This window comes from Xiphophorus maculatus, chromosome 14 (assembly GCF_002775205.1).
Source record: "Xiphophorus maculatus strain JP 163 A chromosome 14, X_maculatus-5.0-male, whole genome shotgun sequence".
Lineage (NCBI taxonomy): Eukaryota > Metazoa > Chordata > Actinopteri > Cyprinodontiformes > Poeciliidae > Xiphophorus > Xiphophorus maculatus.
Genome location: NC_036456.1, coordinates 22,937,814 through 22,955,406, shown reverse-complemented (window position 1 = coordinate 22,955,406; position 17,593 = coordinate 22,937,814). Strand labels below are relative to the sequence as shown.

The window sequence follows — 17,593 nt, the reverse complement described above, 5'->3', positions numbered from 1 at the left end:
GCCAGTTTTGATTTACAAGCCATAACGAGACAGTTTATAATGATTCAGCTGAAATAATGAAACAAACTGCAGTCTGATTTTTACTGTAATGAATTTCTTCCTATTGTGAAAGTCAATAAAATGTGTTACATGTCTTTTTCTTTAAGTATTTACTTACTGGAAGATTTTTTTGTTGTGCTGCAGAGCCTCAGCTAGCTCCTGGTTTTAGACTGCTGTCACTGAAAAGTTACGCTCTCTGTTTAGTGGCCATTTTGTCACTTGGTGGCAGTAACTCTCCTGATCGATCTGATTGGCTGGATTTTCAACTCAGATACAACCACAACCTGGAATGGTTTGCCTAATCGGCCAAGCTTTTTTTTATTTATTTATTTTTGGGGATTTTTATTTTCAGAGTGGTAATCATTAAAATGACAAAAAATAAAGTCTTGAAATATGTTCAGCTGCAGTTACTATGTGATGTCAGCAGGTGGCAGAGTTTCACCTTTTGGTGTTTTATTTTTCACACATTTGTAATGGTTTGATTTAATGCCTCAAGACTTAAAGGCATCAGATAAACGTCTGTTATCCTTTGTTACATTTCAAAACCACACATCTGAACGGCTCATCAGTTAAAATATCAACACCTGCTTCTGTAACCCTGTCTGACACCAGATACCACTGAACAAACTATTATTACGAGCAAATGGGACAGAGAGATAACTAAAATAAACAAAAGTGTTGAACTTGAGCCTGAATGTTGGAGCCAAAGCAGATCAGTTAACGAAAGCTGGAAATATAATCTTACATGGATCAGTGTAAAATTAAATTAAAGCATTCCACACAATGACTCAACACGTCAAACAAACTCGTATGTATTTTAGAGGAAACAACATGTAACAGCTGCACTTTAAATGTTGATACTGCAGCACAGAAAGTAGAAAACTTTCCCCACTTTAAAACTTTCATTAGTTCCAGTGCGATAAAATGTCACTTTAAATGAATTTTTTGGTGATTTACTTGTTGCCAATTATTTGCCAGTGTCTGTTTACTGTGTCCAACAACACTTTAAATATATCTAAGTACAATTGTAACTAATTATTATTAAATCCTGAAGAAATAACTTCAAACTTTCTTCCATACATAACTTTTAAAGAGAACACTCCCAGAACAAAGTAAAGACAAAAATACATCACCAGGTGATAGAAAGCAACTATTCTCTGCTTTCATGAGGAAAGAAGGTTTGACTAAAACTTGTTATAATGTGATATTTATATTGTAATAACTAACATACAATAGTGTTAAAACAATAATTCAGAAAACAGAACACCACAGACACACAGAATAAACCACACACTGTCTTGTTTTGATTTCTCAAAGTTTTATTTTTGCTTGGCCAAAGAATAGAATAAAGTTTTGCTTAGATGATTCTTTCTTATAACTCATTCAGTCTGATCTTATTAAAGAGAGACGGTCCAGCTGCTGTTTGCTTGTCACTTCATTCCTTAGGTTGCATTAAAGAGAGAAATTATAGGAAGTAAAGAAGCAGAAATATCTTTTGGGTTTCCTATTAATGTGCAAAAAGGCAGGTAAACAGAAACCCCTAGCATTGATCCTCCACTGGTTCTGTTTTACACATCAAGCCTCTTTGGGAACCTGACAGTTTTCAGCCTTTCTTGGCGCAGACAGAAGGCCGACGGATGTGACACTCCACGTCATCCCAGCACTTTGCAGCTAGGAGCAAGACAACAAACATCAAATATCAGTCAAACATCACATAATGATAACCCTGAGCAACATATCATACAAATGATTGGAAAGGATGATTAACTAAATTAATTTGCTACAATAAATTATCACAAGCTTTTGCTGTTTATGTAGTAAATGGACAATTGTAACCAGACATTTATATACACAGAATAAAAACACTGTCTGAAGTTAAACTGGACCAAACTTCTTTTGTTTTAAGGTAGTTTGAATTGTATTTCTATTTGCTAAATGCCATAAAGCTTAGCAAGAATTTCTTTTGGAGATTTCTTTTGTAATTTTCTCTAAGTTCAGAAGTTTACATACATTTGGTCACTATCATGGACAACTATCTTTTGAAATGAATGAATTTGATCAAATGTAAACTTCTGCTTTCAACTGTATGTGGAGGTCAACTAAAACATTTACATGCAGAGTAAATAGCTTTTCACCCAGGAGTCCTGAAACCTACAGAAAAACAGACTGGTGTGACATTTTCTTTACCTGGATAGTTCATCTGTAAACAGTTCTGCTTTCCTCCTTTATTATCAGGTTGCTTCAGACACCAGTTTGTGTAGGTCATCGGACTTCCATCACTCCAGAACCAAGTCTTCTCCTGCAAGACAGAGTTCAGTAGATGACTCATTTCATTCAATATTTTATAAAATACTTCACAAATAAATTGTACTGGTAAAAATACCTGCTGTCCATCAGAGCCTCCAAGCCATGCTTGTTTGGACCCGTAACCTGCTGCACTTATCAGATTCTGAACCTGACGGTACTCGTTCATGTTGTGAACTGATGCGAGGTTTGTCCCCATGGACAGACAGTTTTTCTACAGATAAAAACACAACTAAATGAAGAAGTGACTGGACTTGGTTAACTAAGAACTGTGAAATAACACAGAGCAGTGGAAACTAAGAGCACAATGTTGTTGGAAATCACCTCTGCATTAGTCCAAGTCATTTCAGTGGGAACATAGAGAAAGCAGCGATTGTTGATCAGAGTCCAGCCAGAAGGACAGCTGACCAATGTCTGGATCGAGCCAAAACATGCTGATGAAAAACAAATGCAGGCTTCCAGTTAAATAGTTTATTAGTTTGATAATACCTTCATTTTGTGACAAATTACAACATCAAAGTGGTGCAACATTAAATTTATTCTAAAACATAATGCCCACATTGATAGGACATGACTCAGTGTGTGCTTTTTTGATTTATTTAATAAATACTCACGGTTAGCACTGGCCTGAACGACCACAGAGGAAACCAGGAGGAACACGGCCAACAACTTCATAGTGCAGGTGGTGCAAATTTGCAAGCTGAAGAAAAGACTAAATAAAGCAGACATGTTAAGGTAAAATTACAGAGGCGCAAAAAAGATAAGAAATTTCATCAGCAAACCTGATGCAGAATGATGCGTCTTCTCAGCCAGCCAGCACCTTTAGTCCTTACTGCAGAATCACTGGCTATTTATAGAGCTTTTAGTCTTGCCACATCCACAAAATGAGGAAATTAGATGGATGGAAATTCTATAGAAATGACCTGATAGTTCACATCTAGTTCAACAGGATGTTAAAGTGTTGTGACTAAGTCCTTTTGTGATAGTTCAGAGTGCATTTCGTCTAATTATCTTCACATTTCTATTTAGAAGACAAAAAGCAGATAAACTCTTCAGACTAAGCACAATAAACGTTTGCCTCTTCTCAGGTCATCCTCACAGACTGAGTGACTCTGGAAGAAGAGAGTAGTGTGAGAGGAAACCAGGACAACCAGGACCAAGCTGAAGGAGCTCAGATAAGAGACTCTGCATCAGGAGCGGATTGGCCAAATGGTTTGGGAGATTTTCCAAAAGGCCGTTCTGTTCTGAACCTGCCAGTGGTCAGTGTGTTCAATTTCTGTCAGTTGTACCCAAAGTAGGTCCTGGAGGTTCGGCATCCTCCATGTTCTCTTCCTGGTTTAGCACTTCTGAACCCAATGATGGCTCATTAGAGGCCTAAGAAGAACGCTGACATGCTGCAAAGGTTGTTACTACCACAAGGGAGAGAACTAAAACATGTAGGATCCATGTTGGGCACCACTGTTTTATAGTTTTACCTCAAAAGTAAAATGGATATTATGGCTTCACATTTCTTCCAAAACCTGTGGAGGGTATTTAACAATCACACTTTTACTTTTAACAAAAGAGCTCATAGCTCTGACTGAGAGCATCTACGTTTAGTCCCAGGCCCGTGAACGCAACACAGCCAGCAGTGAAGCATTACTGAAGTTTACATTGTACTGTAGATCAGGGGTCTCCAACTCCAGGCCTTGAGGGCCGCAGTCCTGCAGTTTTTAGATGTGCCACAGGTACAAAACACTGGAATGAAATGGCTTAATTACCTCCTCCTTGTGTAGATCAGTTCTCCAGAACCTTGCTAATGACCTAATTATTCTGTTCAGGTGTGGTGCAGCAGAGGCACATCTAAAAGTTGCAGGACTGCGGCCCTCCAGGACTGGAGTTTGAGACCCCTGCTGTAGAATGACAGTGGCGACCGCATCGGTATGTTCACTGAAAAGTTCTGCTTTTTATGTTCATTTGTCAGTTGGTGGCTGTAACTTTTCTGAAAATCAACTCATCACTATGAGTTGATTTTCAACTCATATCCGACCACAACCTGTAATGGACTTGGCCTTTCAGAAAACGTGTCATGGAATCAAACTGTGGAAGAAGACAAACAATAAGACGGTAAAGAGAAGAAATACTTGGTAATTCTAGCGTCTGGGAAAAAAGTAAATGTAATCCCTTTAATCAAACTTTTTTGACAGATGACCTTTGACCTGTCAGAAAAGTCTGATCACAGCAACATTCAGTTTCCTCTTTCCAAATGTCAGATGACTAGAAGACTCACAGTGAACGCCAAGGCGATGAGTTCAGCCTGAGGTAAAATGATAGGTATTTTCCTTTCGAACCTAAATAAAAGAAAGAACCACAGACAACGTATATGAATTTTACGTGGAGCTTTTGCAAAAGGAGAAGGCTCTGCCAATTCTTCCTCTGAACAATTTTACAGAGCATTCTGATCGGCTCTCACATGAGCTCCTGTTTTTATTGTCAAAGAAGAACAGGCAAGGGGGCAGTCAGGAAAAACAACAGAGGTTGTAAAGCTTCTAACCCAAACATCTAACAACCCAGTTCCAGATGTGATATCTGATCAAAGGTCTGAGCCCGGTTCAAATCTCGGTCAGTACTGTCAAGAAAACAAAATACGACTGTTCACAGGTAGTTACTAAATTAGGAGGTGCGTAAAGTTGAACCGACAGCAGTGACCGCCATACACACGTAAGGAAGAGAACACTTTAAACAGAAAATCACAATGATCTATAGGCTGAATGTGAACTAAAGTAAGAATAAAATGATAATACCTGAGGTAAAACGTTCAGGATTCACAAAGATACAAACACAGGAGGAGCCTCTTCCTGCAGCTGCTCCAAGGAACATATTTAGAGAAAACAGCAACATAAAGAAACTCGCAAGCACAGTTTCAGTTTTATTTGATTAAATATCTTATTCATCATAAGATTCCTGCAGGTTTCAATAATTTCATAAGTTTTTATTTGCTGATTGAGTTCTGCAAAGGTTAATTATTAGTTCTTTTTCTCATCTTTGTTTTCCTTCTGCTTGATTAATTCTGCTCATAATGAAGACATTGCACTTTTCCATTGGTGGAAAATAAATATATTTTACATTCAAGCACAAAGTTGTTGTCTACCACAAGATATCCCAAGAAAACAGTTTTGATAATTACAATTTACATTTCATTCTGAATAAATGAACACACATTTGTGAAAATTATTCTAAAACTTAAAGATATACAAAAAGAAAAAAATGCACATACCTGCTTAACACAAAATGAATATATCAAGTACAGCAGTTTACATGAACATGCAGACCTATAGTATTAAACAGGAGAAGAGAAAAAGATAGAAGACCCCAGAAACGTGTAGAAACTGAACATGTTGCCAAAGAACAGCATTTAATTCAAACAATAAAATAAAAATAAAAGTGTGCACTGTAAAAAGAGGAGCACAAAAACATGAAACTGGATGCAACAACAATAGAAACAAAGTTGATCCATTCCATAACATTTTTAAAACCTGAGAAAAAAATTATTTCTCACATTTCCATCCAGCCAGCTAGTGTTAGACTTTAAATATTAAATTACACAACCAGCAATGAAACAGTAATGTATTTAGAGATAAACTGTTGCACACATTCAAAGTCTTTGCAGCAGGACAGAAACCACCTCTGTGCATAAGAGGGAATATTTAAATTAAGAAACCGTCTTTGTTCGTCTCTAATCTTCATCTTTCAACAGGAACAAACTTTAGAGAAATCTGTTTCATCTTCACTACGATGAACTCTGATATCTATCAGAGATTTTTTAGAAGAAAAAGCTACAGAGGAAAATGTTAAAAATGTAAAAATCTAAATTGCATTAAGAAAGAATTCTTTATTCCACTTTTAAGCATTTTTATATTCTTATTTTTGTGTGAATGTACCAGCTTTAATTTCCAATTGCACCAGAATTGCCTCTCTGGAAGAAGGAATTTCTATTCTATTCTGTTTCTATTTTATTCTAATTCTAGAAATTCAGCAGGAAAATCCACTCCAGCATTTTCCCTTCTTGACTGCATTGTGATTTATCTTACAATAAACTATCACATAGCAAAAATATATATTCTATTTACTGTATCAAAGTCGTCCTTATGAATTCATAGTTGATCCTCTTGTAAAACATAAGAACTACATTTTAGAGGTAAACTTTGACTAAGAAATATTTGACTTATTTGCTGAAAAGCTCTTCACTGCTCTGATAAACGAGGGAGAGGAAAGTAAATGTTTCTGGAACGAAAAGACGGAAGAAACCCTAAAGAGTGTTTGCGTTGAAGCAGCCGAGCTTTCGGACGCGCGTCGGTGCAGAGAACCATTTGTGGAGGGGAAACGGTTTCCTCGTCCCTTCGGACCACAGGTGCTGAAGTCCACACAGCTGGACAGCTGTGATTACGGACAACTTTGTGTTTTGTGTGGCCAAGACCGAGATTCCCACTTTGGTTTTGGGAGATTAGAAGTTTTGAGGAGTCTTGTGTTGTTACAAAAACCTCTCTGTTCTCCAAGTTGTGGTCTGAAGACCTGAAGAATTGTGGGTAATCCAGTGAGAACTCAGGGGAATTTCCTGGCTGGTTGTTTTTGGGAGCAGCAGGCATGGATTGGATTTTCACCAACAGTTTAAGGATAGCCTGGTCTTTCTTGCTGTTCTCTAACTTGAGATCGGCCAACTCTTTCTTCATATTCTCGATGATCCTGTTTGCTGTATTGTCGACCTCATCAGTCTCACTTGGTGGGTTTAGGAGAGTGCCTTCGCAGGCAACTCCTGTTAATTCATGATCCAATGAAATTCCTTGGGTTTGCTGCTTCCACTCAGCTATAGAGACCAAAACAAAAATAATCAGGATTCACATCAACTTCCAAAGAACAAACTTAGTTTAAGATGCCTTTGATGACAATTATTCATAGGCGTGGAATCTTCTTTTATTGGAGATAAAAGGAGATAAATTTTATCTCCTTATAAAAGGCGTTAATTAGACTGGGAATAAAAACCATATTCTACATTTAAAATCTTGAGTTTCCAGTTGTAATGTCAGTTCTGCTTGTTTGTACCCAAACAACTGCTGCATTAACGATCTCCTTTTAAAATGTGATTGTTTAATTTATGGAATAAAGTTCAGATTTACCATATTTAGAACATGCCGACCAGACGCCACAGACACAAAGTCCAAGAAAGCAAACTACAGCTATCACTTCAACAGAGAAGACAGCGAGCTTGAAGGGCCTGGACCTCATCCACTGAGCTGAAACAACAATATGGAAAGTTCAACATTCATAGGAACTGCTAAAAATTTAATCAACAATTAAATCCGTTCGCAAGAGGAACCTAAGTTTGTTCCAGCATCACTGAATGATCTTTGGTGTAAAGCATTTTAGCCTGTTTTGCATTTTATGTTATGTTGTTTAAAGTAAGATAATTTTTTCTCCAATAAAATGTTAGATCACAAGATACATGTAGAATACAGAATAGTTAAACAATGTGACTATAATGAAATATAACATTTTAATTAGATTTAGTTAAACCATAAAGTGAGAAGTCAGCTTTGTACCTGAAAGGAGGATTTCTGCAGTTCTGCTCTGGTTCGTCTGTGGCTGTTTGACTCTGCAGACAATCCTGTTAACACAAATCAGTGTTTAAATATATTTATCTTTTATGCTTATAGTTCTTTCTATAGTTTTTGTGTCATTATGAACACTCCTGCTAACACTTTGTCTTGCACTTGTTATTATCCATTTAAAGAACATTAAACAGATGATAACATTAATCTCCCAACATTTCTAAAACTCTGGCAGATTCCTAATGACTGCTTTTGAGCTCCCTCTAGTGGTCAGACACAGAAAGGCCATATTGACTTATTTTAGGCTTGTTAGTATTTGAACCCTCAACAACTTTATTTGTTACACTTTTTTCATAAAATGTTCAGGATCTAACACCTAACACATTTAACACTCTTAAGGCTGCAATCATCACTGTTTCTGGTGCACACTTTTTTTCTTCCACTCAACTTTCTTTAACTATGCTTGGATACAGCATTGGAATCCAGATGGCAATCATGGCACTAAATTCAGAGGCATAAGAACTTCTGCTCTTGACACCACTTTGTTAAAAATGTAAACTCTGTTGCAACATCTCCAGGCGCTGCAACCATCTTCTGATATCTATTTATTTCTTATTTTGTACTATTCATTTCTTTATCTTTGTATATTATGTATGTACACATAACCTGCATCTTAACTCGAGTCGAGCAAATCTCAATCTGTAATCTGTTGATGACAATGACAATAAATCTTATCTTATCTTATCATTCTGTGAAAAGCCACCATTCTTTTCCCTTTTCTGTGGAGGGAGACAATTACCATTTTCTGGAGGCTCAAGACCTGATTTGAGTTAATTAGCTGAGAAGTGTGTGACATTAATAGTTAACTTTTTCACAACATTCTTATGTTCTGAGATGCTGAATTTTTAGGGTTCATTTTCCGAGTTAATCAATAAAATGACAAAAAATATCTTGAAATATTTTCACTCTTTCAGCTGCAGCTGCTATTGGACGTCAGCAGGTGGCAGAATTGCATCATTGTGTTTCCTTCAACCATTTGTAATGGTTTTATGGTTTTCACACGCGACAATCACAAAGTGTAGTGATGCTCTTTGCATTGTCACGGATAATCAGGTCTTCCCCCAGAATGCATCTGGTTCCCTGGTGGTGCGATTCAGAGAATCTCTGTCTGATTTACCAACAGAAAATGAACAAAAGTCAGAAAAGTTCATGGCAGTGGTCTAGAATCAAACCTCAGATTTTTTTCCTCTGGCTAAAGCAACCTCGATCTGAAGAATTATTTACCACCAAGTCACTTAAACTGGCTCTGCTAAATATAATATCAGCAAAATGACTTTTAGTTCATGACTTCATCACTTCTAACAGGAACATGGTTGGATGAAAATAATGAAGTCAATTTGACTCTTGTTCCCAGTGTCTGTAAGTGATGCTGGACATAACATAGCAAAACGGATGTTATTAAGATAAGATAAGATAAATCTTTATTGTCATTGTCACAAGGACAACAAAATTCAAAGGGTGCCATCATTACATAATGACACATTACATAATTACAACAATTATGGACCACACAGCTGAAACTTTTCATCAAATCTACTCTTCCTCCTCGGCTCCATCTTGACCAGGTAGATAATTTCCATTCTAAAATTTGACTTGTCACCAAAATACATTAAAAGCCATTTTTATCAACCTTCCAGACCTCTCAGATCTTCTGGTTCTGGTCTACTTTGCATCCCCAGAACCAGAACCAAACATGGAGAAGCAGCATTCAGTGTCTTTGCACCCCAAATCTGGAAGAAACTTCCAGAAAACTGCAAAACAGCCAAAACACTGATTTCCTTTAAATCAAGGCTAAAAACTCCACCTGTTTAGAGGGGCCTTTGATTCATAGTAAACAGAATATTGATTATTGATACTTGATGTGAATTTGGTTGATGATTTTGATGATGGCATTTCACAAAATCGAATGTTTATTGGTTGTTCCATAATCGGTTACTGCATTATGTCTTTTTAATGTAACTGCCTTGTTTCTGAAATGTGCTATTCTAATAATTTTGACTTTAATTTCTTTCTTATCTCTTTGTTTTATTCCCAATTTAATCTTTGCTCCCTATCAGTAACTCTGTTGTGAAGCAAGATCTTGCTCTGTGTTCTGGTAATTGGAAAGTAAGGAAAAGAAAAGCAGGTAGCTGGTAATGTTTAACAGTAAGCAGGTAGATAATTGAATAGTTGGTTGGTTCACTGACCAACCAACTAAAATAAATCATGACTTTCTTGCCCAGAGTTGAGTAAAAAGGCAGAAACAGAAGAAAACATGAAGACTTGTTCTGTTACCTGGTTGTATGACTTTGCACGATGGCCGTTTGCCTCACTGTGTAACATTCAGTGGGATCTGCTCTTCGTATCTCCACAGTGTCTGTGATGTTCTTCCCTTTTTCATCCACAATTTCCATCAGCGGAGCCGGCAGCCAGCAGGTCGCCTCACAGGCCACCGTCACTCTCTGGTTCTGGTCAGAATCCACTGAAAGCCTTGGGTCAGACACTAAAGCTGGGGAAATTAGCAAACATTAAAATCCAGTATTAATTTGGAAAATGTTGAGCCTACCAGAAAAGGCTAACTGAAGCTGTCATACCAACAACCAGCTGCACGTCGGTAGCCTCTCTGCTTCCGTTCCTTTGGATGATCAGACACTGATAGATCCCGGCGTCTGATGGCTTCACATTGGCGATCCTCAGTGAGACGTTCCCGTTTTTCACCTCTCTCATGAAGAGACTCGTCCTGAACTCAAAGGCCAGGTTCTTCATCTCAAACGTCTCAAAGCCATTGCGGTACAAGAAGACCACGTTCGGCTTCAGGCCTTCCTTGGACCACTCCACTGTTGGCAAATCATCGCTGCCAGAGTTTGTCAAACTGCAGGGTAGGATGGCATTCTCTCCTGCAAAGGCCACGACCTTCTGGGGGTTAAGATTCACAGAGAAACAACCTGCAAGACACGATTAAGGATGTAAAATGCAATAAAAGTTTTAATTTCACAAACGATGTGTGTGTGAAATAAATATTGTTTAGGTTAAAATAAAAGTAGTAGATTATTAGTAAATTATGACAAAATGACAGAAAAATATTTTCTCTCCTTTTAAAACTCCTGCCCCCAGTTCTTAGAGATTTTCAGTTTTAATCACAAAAACTGATTTGACTCTTAATGCAAAGGCAACCAGGTTTCTGACGAAACTCTGCAGATGCTTCACGTGATTCTTTCTTCATGTGATTCTGCAATCCTATACTTTCCTCAGAGCCCTCTGAACCCAACCCACTTTTTTGCACAGAAGACACTCCCATCAAGTGAGAAGAAGCAGACATATTTGCCCCATGATTCAGACAACTTGCTCGGACAAAGTAAAAACAATAACTTGTGCGTGCATAAGATAAAACCAGCAGGTTTGCAGCTCTTTCAAGGTGTGGTCACATTACAAGCAGATTAAACTTTTCCACTCCTAAAGGTACGGTTCACATGCACAGCCTGGCAACTGGATCAAGCAAATAAATCTTCCAGACTGTCAAAAATAAACTGTCAGTTTCAGTACCGTCTTAAGACGCAACGCAGACGTGAATCATGCTCTCTCTGTTTACAAGATATAACCGTAAGATTTTGAATGTTGTGCAACTTTGAAACAGATGTACTCAGGAAATAATGTTATGATCATGAACAAATGTCATGTTCAAAGTCTTGGCTGCATTCTATAGTGTAATTGAATGTGAAGGGAAATTCCCGTAGTTGTTGACGTTTCAGGGTCATTAAAATCACTACAGATATGAAAGGAATGTTGATTTAATTAGTTGACATGCACACTTTGTGCAATAAAATAAAATTAACCTACTGAGTTGCTCATTATGTTGGACTGGGATGTACTACTTTTCATAGCTATATAATATTTATGTTCAAATCTTGTCCTTGCTGTAACAATATTTTTATTGTCATGTGTTTGTATATGTATATCTTTGTATGAATCTTTTTGTGCTGATTTCCTGTCACGCTGGTTCTGTTGTACAGAAATTTTCCCATTGTGGGACAACTAGAGAATTCCTGTTCTATTCCAATTCATACATCAACTTAACTCACAGCAGGTTCTTGAGTTTACATTAATCATTGAGTTGTAAATCTAACAGATTTCTGTGCAATAAAAACACAGAATACTTAATACTGTTTGAGAATAAAATAATACACATATAGTTTAATATTTATTCAAAATATATATATTACAGGAGTCATGTTAGAATAGCTACATCTGAAATTCCCTTCAGTTGTGATGCTTAACCTCAAATAATGTGCTGTATAATGTACATCAGAACAGTCCACACAGTTTATGACCAGACAGGAAACAGGAACCTGAAATCCAAAAATGTTTTGGCCATTTTTGATGAGCAGAGAGGGTCAAAGATCTGCTGAAGGGAAAACTCCAGCAGCACCTGAAGTTACTAAAACTAAAAACCGGCTTTATTTGCAGACCAACGTGTTTCAGCTTGTGGCCTTCATCAGAGTGACAACCACAAGCCCAAACACACTAGTCTGCAAATAGCTGCTTCTTTCTACTTCAAGCTTTGCCATACTCTTCCCCTCAATACCAGAAGTTCCTGTTGAAACATCATCAACAATGAATGTGGTTCAGAAAATGTTTTTATGTCTGTATGTTAGACCTTAGAGCTCACGTCTCTGATTTACATTAGCACTGAGGTTAGGTTAGGTGGGACCTGTTGAGAGTCAGGAATGCTGGTTCAGTTGCACAACTCGGCAACTTGAATGGATCAAGCAAATAAATCTTCCAGACTGTCAAAAATAAACTGTCGTCAGTTTCATTACCGTGTTAAGACACAACACAGACGTCATTCATGCTCTCTCTGTTTATAAGAGAGAGCATGAGAGCATGAGTAGTACGAACTACCAATAATACATCTCTATCTCTCTCCACACTGAGCATGCTCAGGAACTGTAGCATATCATGCATTAACGAGGCACAACACAGCCAGAAGTACAAATTAAAAGGTTATTCTGGAAACTATTGTAATGTTTTGTATTAAGTCTGTTCTGTGAGTTGGCTGGGCCCTGCAAAGTTAGAATGCTTTATCTTTGCAGGGTTGCTGTGTTTGGTGCCTTTCTCCAGCAATCATTGGCCTAAAGGTTGGGTGCACTCAAGAAATAAGGTCAGTCCGTCACAGGGCCACACACGTGCACACACACCCAGAGGCACGCATCCATCCATACACACACCCACACACACACACAATAAATGGTAATTTACATTCTCCTTTATCTCAGCGTTAATTTAGAGGACCCAACTAGTCTAACAGTCATGTTTTTGGATTAATGGAAGAATGGAGGAAGCCAGCACACCCAGAGGGAACCCATGACTGCCTGTAAACTCCATGCATGAAAACCCCAGACTGGAAATCCTGGATCCCTCTTGCTAAAAGGCAGCAGCTGCACTACTAAACAACCTTAAGATAATTTTTAAAAGAGAAAATATTTCACAATATTTCAAGCAGCAATGAGTCTTTGCCACAAGGCTCTGTTATCCTTTGTTACATTTCAAAATCACGTATCAACACCTGCTTCTGTAACCCTGTCTGACACCAGATACCACTGAACAAACTATTATTACGAGCAAATGAGACAGAGAGATAACTAAAATAAACAAAAGTGTTGAACTTGAGCCTGAATGTTGGAGCCAAAGCAGATCAGTTAACGGAAGTTGGAAATCCCGTCTGACGTGGATCAGTGTGACATTAAATAAAAGCATTCCACACAATGACTCAACACGTCAAGCAAACCTAAACCTCACTTCATGTTCAATTTAAACTGGTTTTAACTGGTATTTGTTTAAAAGAAACAAATTGGAGCAGCTGAACTTTAACTGTTTATACTGAATCACAGAATGTAACAAGAATCTAGAAAACTTTCTCCACTTTAAAAACTTTCAATAGTTCCAGTGAAATAAAATCTCACTTTAAATGGCATTTTTGTCTGTTTACTGCGTTCCACAACACATTCGACATGTCTAGGTACATTTGTAACTCATTAAGATGAAATCCAGAGGAAATAACTTCAAACTTTCTTCTACACATACCTGTTGATGAGAGCAGTCCCAGGACAAAGTAAAGACAAAAATACATCACTATTCTCTGCTTTCATGAGAAAAAACCCTCAAGTTTAACTAAACCTTTCCACATCTGTACGCAGCCCTTAAGACGCTTTCAAGACGACATCTGACTTGAATCTGAACAAGCTTCATTCAGAAAATCTCTCTCTCTTGTGGGCGTTGCTTGTGACAGAGGCGTGTTGAAGATTTGTGAAGTGTTGAAGAGAGAAATATGACTCATGCTCACATGTTGTTCTCAAACTTTCACTGGATTTGTCTGTACTGACATCAAGCAGTACAGATGATAGTGATTTAGTCTCAACCCTCTTTGTCGAGTATCTGAACCATAAACACATTTAGACTTGGGATTTTTTTTTTTTTACTTTAAGAATAAATCAAATCCTGGAGGAGATAAAATTGATTAGTTTTTTTTACGTATTTACGAATTAGTCCAAAAATGCTCTCTGTTCATGCACTGGTTCTCTGTGTACTCAACTCCAAACCTTGCCAGTCATAATTGCCATATGAACAGTGGCTCCGGATGAGTCAAACTCCACTGTTACCCTTTGCCTAGTAAAGACAGAATCCAGCTCCCACGCCACCCGGAAGCAGGTGATTAAATGATTGTAAAAGATAAGACACATGAACGAACGGGACAAGATTTGCAAGACATGCAGTATGTGCCACAACTGAACAGTGTCATACAATGAATTATAAGGGGTGGATCTTAAAAGTTTAGAAACACCTACAATATTAGATTTTTAAGGAAAGTATCCTTTTATTCATCCTTTGTCAATACCGGCCTATCCTTGCAGGGCTGCAGGGGGCTGGTGCTGAGAAGTGACTTTTATTCATCTGGTTCTTGAAGCTGCAGACATCAGCTCTGACAGGTGACAAGCAGAGAACATTATATTACTCCTATAGCTCATTAGCATTAAGGCAGAACATAAACCATAAATTCAAACAGCACAAAAATAACATTTTCAATTACAGAGAACATTGGAAGTTAATCAAAACCATCAAATTTGCACAAATCTTCACATTTCTAAGACCCAAAACAACCTGTTTGCAAAAGAGCAAGATTTTACTGATGTTCTTTTTAATATTACATGATTCTGTGTGGTTTATATGGACAAATTAAAGCAGCAGGACAAATCCAGGCTAAATCACGCTAAGATTTATTATATATATATATATATATATATATATATATATATATATATATATATATATATATATATATATATATATATATATATATATATATATATATATAAACAAAAAGAGAGACGCAAACAAAAAATAAGACACCCCCGAATGAAATGCAGCAAACAAAAAGTGTTGAAAACGGAAGTGCTCCAGACCACTAGGGGGAGTCAAAGAAAATAGTATTCATTTCTATGGGACCAGATGCAAGATTCAGAGAAAGAAATTTGAAAGAAAGTAAAGTTATCTCTCTGAATCTTGCATCTGGTCCCATAGAAATGAATACTATTTTCTTTGACTCCCCCTAGTGGTTTGGAGCACTTCCGTTTTCAACACTTTTTGTTTGCTGCATTTCATTCGGGGGTGTCTTCTTTTTTGTTTGCGTCTCTCTTTTTGTTTGCTGCATTTTATTCGCTTTTTGCTTGCCGCATTTAATTTGTGCGCGTTTTTTTTTTTTTGTTTGCATGTTTCTCTTTTGCTGCGCATTTGCACCTGTCGGCCACCGTACAAAGTGACACATTTGATTTGCATTAGGTTGTAACTGTGCCAAAATATATAGAATATGAAAGAAAAGCAAATATGCCTTCAAGTAATGCAGCTTGCAAATAATGGACAACAAATTACAGCAGCCATTGCTTAACATTGTAGCCTTTTACGTCACTGTGATGTCAGTAACATTTGTTGCGCTGTCAGATTTTCCTTCTCACAAAAAATTGGATCCAGAATCAGAAATTCTTACACATTTTATTGATTCGATTACATTTTTTACAACCATGATTGAAAAACTGAAATGTTACGTAAAAATCGCTCAGTGAATAAGAAATAAACCAAATAAAAACAGAATGATTTCTGAATTGCACGATGGAGTTCGGACTGTGTGAATGACATCTGTGTTAAATGTTTGTGCAAAAGGGTGAAGAAGAAAAAACAAGAAATGGATCAAACATTTACAAGAGGAGTCTTCTGCTCTGCTGATGATGAAAACTGAGAGGATCCCAGTTTCTCTAAGTAGGTCAAAGCATAATTATTGTCAACTTAGCATCATAATAACTTTTTATTTTAAGTAAATAAGTCTTAGAACATGGGAAAATATCTTGTTATAATTGAAATAATCTGCAAATTGACCAAGTACTTTTTCATCAATATTAAGGAATTATTTACTTAAAACAAGCTCCTAGTTCCTGCTGAAAATTTACTTGTAATTTAGTTTTGTCGTATTTCAAGTGTACTAAAATATTTGCAGTAGAAATTAGATCACAGGAGTTTGTGTTGTTGCAGTGTACTGAACAGGTAAAATACACAATGAATAATGAATAAAACATTTCTTATGTCTTTACTTTTATTTCTGGAATCACACTAATTTTTGTCTCTTCAGATGGATTATTGAGAGATTTAAATCTCACGGCTGGACGTCCTGCAGCGCCACCAAACGCTCTTCCTGTCGCGTCCATCTAATCGGACCTCATTAACGCATCACTGCCCGTATCCGCCAACTGATCAGGTCAGAATATTTTGAATATTTTCGGTTTACAGATGATTTGTGTTTTGGTGAATATTGTTTTTCTACACAAAATCTTGCTTCGGTCGCTAAAGTTTCTTGGGGAAACTCTGATGTCACATCAGCTCAGACAGACCCCACAGTTTTGTCTTAAACTAAAATATTATTCCACAGCTAATGTTTGGTTTGTGATCTGGTAGAAGAGAGTAACTTAAATATATTTTTGTGAAGTTTGAATCAAACTTTTGGAGTAGACTTTACTATCTTTCAAACATCTGCAGTTGTTGGTTTGAACTTTGACCCATTTCAGTCACTGTCATGCAAAAAAATGAACTTGAAAACACAACCTGGTTGGTGCAGTTCAAACCTTCAGGCACATTGTGTTCATTCTGTCTTAATACTACATTTAAGAAAAACTTTAGTGCCAAACATGTAAATATCTTTGTTTTAAAGAATAAATTAGCTCTAAAACTCAACCACTGTCTTCTTTTGCTTTTATTCCCAACAACAAGAAGAAAAAGGAAATGGACTCAATAAAAAGCGCGTTAAAAACTGAACCTTTAAAATGCCATGAGAACACTCCCACACAGGACTTCATGACACGTGCAGAGTTTTCCCTGCCGCCCTGTTGTTTCCGTTGCTGGGTCGGGCACCATGTTATGTTAGTCAGCTTGTCTCCATGTGAGTCTCCTGACCTCCTGACCTTCAGGCTGTCCTCACCTCTTAGCCTGGTTTCTGGATCCGCCCTTTTTCCTTCCACACATTTCTGCCGTTTGCCTGCCTGGCAGCTGATTGGTCACTCCTGAACAGACCCACACCAGGTGTGCAA

The 17,593-nt window shown here is 37.3% G+C and overlaps 2 protein-coding genes across 3 annotated transcripts; both read right to left on the bottom strand.

Moving 5' to 3' along the window:
• Positions 1 to 1,337: 1,337 nt before the first annotated feature.
• LOC102229444 (type-2 ice-structuring protein-like) lies at positions 1,338 to 3,167 on the bottom strand. Of its 2 annotated transcripts, none has more exons than XM_023345897.1 (6): positions 3,126 to 3,167; positions 2,958 to 3,055; positions 2,668 to 2,777; positions 2,423 to 2,557; positions 2,227 to 2,338; positions 1,338 to 1,710 (listed from the first exon to the last, which is right to left on the bottom strand). In XM_023345897.1, the coding sequence occupies exons 2-6, from the start codon at positions 3,016 to 3,018 to the stop codon at positions 1,643 to 1,645; spliced, it is 486 nt and encodes a 161-aa protein (XP_023201665.1). In that variant the 5' UTR covers positions 3,019 to 3,055; positions 3,126 to 3,167; the 3' UTR covers positions 1,338 to 1,642. The 2 variants fall into 2 exon arrangements, with proteins under 2 accessions (XP_023201665.1, XP_005814029.1); XM_005813972.3 differs by having other exon boundaries at positions 2,958 to 3,043; positions 3,126 to 3,159.
• A 1,760-nt stretch (positions 3,168 to 4,927) lies between these two features.
• On the bottom strand, positions 4,928 to 14,202 carry LOC111610771 (butyrophilin subfamily 1 member A1-like). Its single transcript, XM_023345627.1, has 6 exons — positions 14,049 to 14,202; positions 10,562 to 10,912; positions 10,263 to 10,476; positions 7,920 to 7,984; positions 7,497 to 7,613; positions 4,928 to 7,186 (listed from the first exon to the last, which is right to left on the bottom strand). The coding sequence occupies exons 1-6, from the start codon at positions 14,092 to 14,094 to the stop codon at positions 6,567 to 6,569; spliced, it is 1,413 nt and encodes a 470-aa protein (XP_023201395.1). The 5' UTR covers positions 14,095 to 14,202; the 3' UTR covers positions 4,928 to 6,566.
• Positions 14,203 to 17,593: the final 3,391 nt, after the last annotated feature.

Excerpts from the sequence above, each read along its gene's own strand:
- LOC111610771 (XM_023345627.1), bottom strand. The coding sequence starts at position 14,094 with ATGTATTTTTGTCTTTACTTTGTCCTGGGACTGCTCTCATCAACAG. Across the intron at positions 10,913-14,048 it reads GGGACTGCTCTCATCAACAG|GTTGTTTCTCTGTGAATCTT; the intron begins GTATGTGTAGAA and ends CGTGTCTTGCAG. Across the intron at positions 10,477-10,561 it reads CGACGTGCAGCTGGTTGTTG|CTTTAGTGTCTGACCCAAGG; the intron begins GTATGACAGCTT and ends TAATTTCCCCAG.
- LOC102229444 (XM_023345897.1), bottom strand. The coding sequence starts at position 3,018 with ATGAAGTTGTTGGCCGTGTTCCTCCTGGTTTCCTCTGTGGTCGTTCAG. Across the intron at positions 2,339-2,422 it reads GAGGCTCTGATGGACAGCAG|GAGAAGACTTGGTTCTGGAG; the intron begins GTATTTTTACCA and ends TCTGTCTTGCAG. Across the intron at positions 1,711-2,226 it reads TTTACAGATGAACTATCCAG|CTGCAAAGTGCTGGGATGAC; the intron begins GTAAAGAAAATG and ends TCTTGCTCCTAG.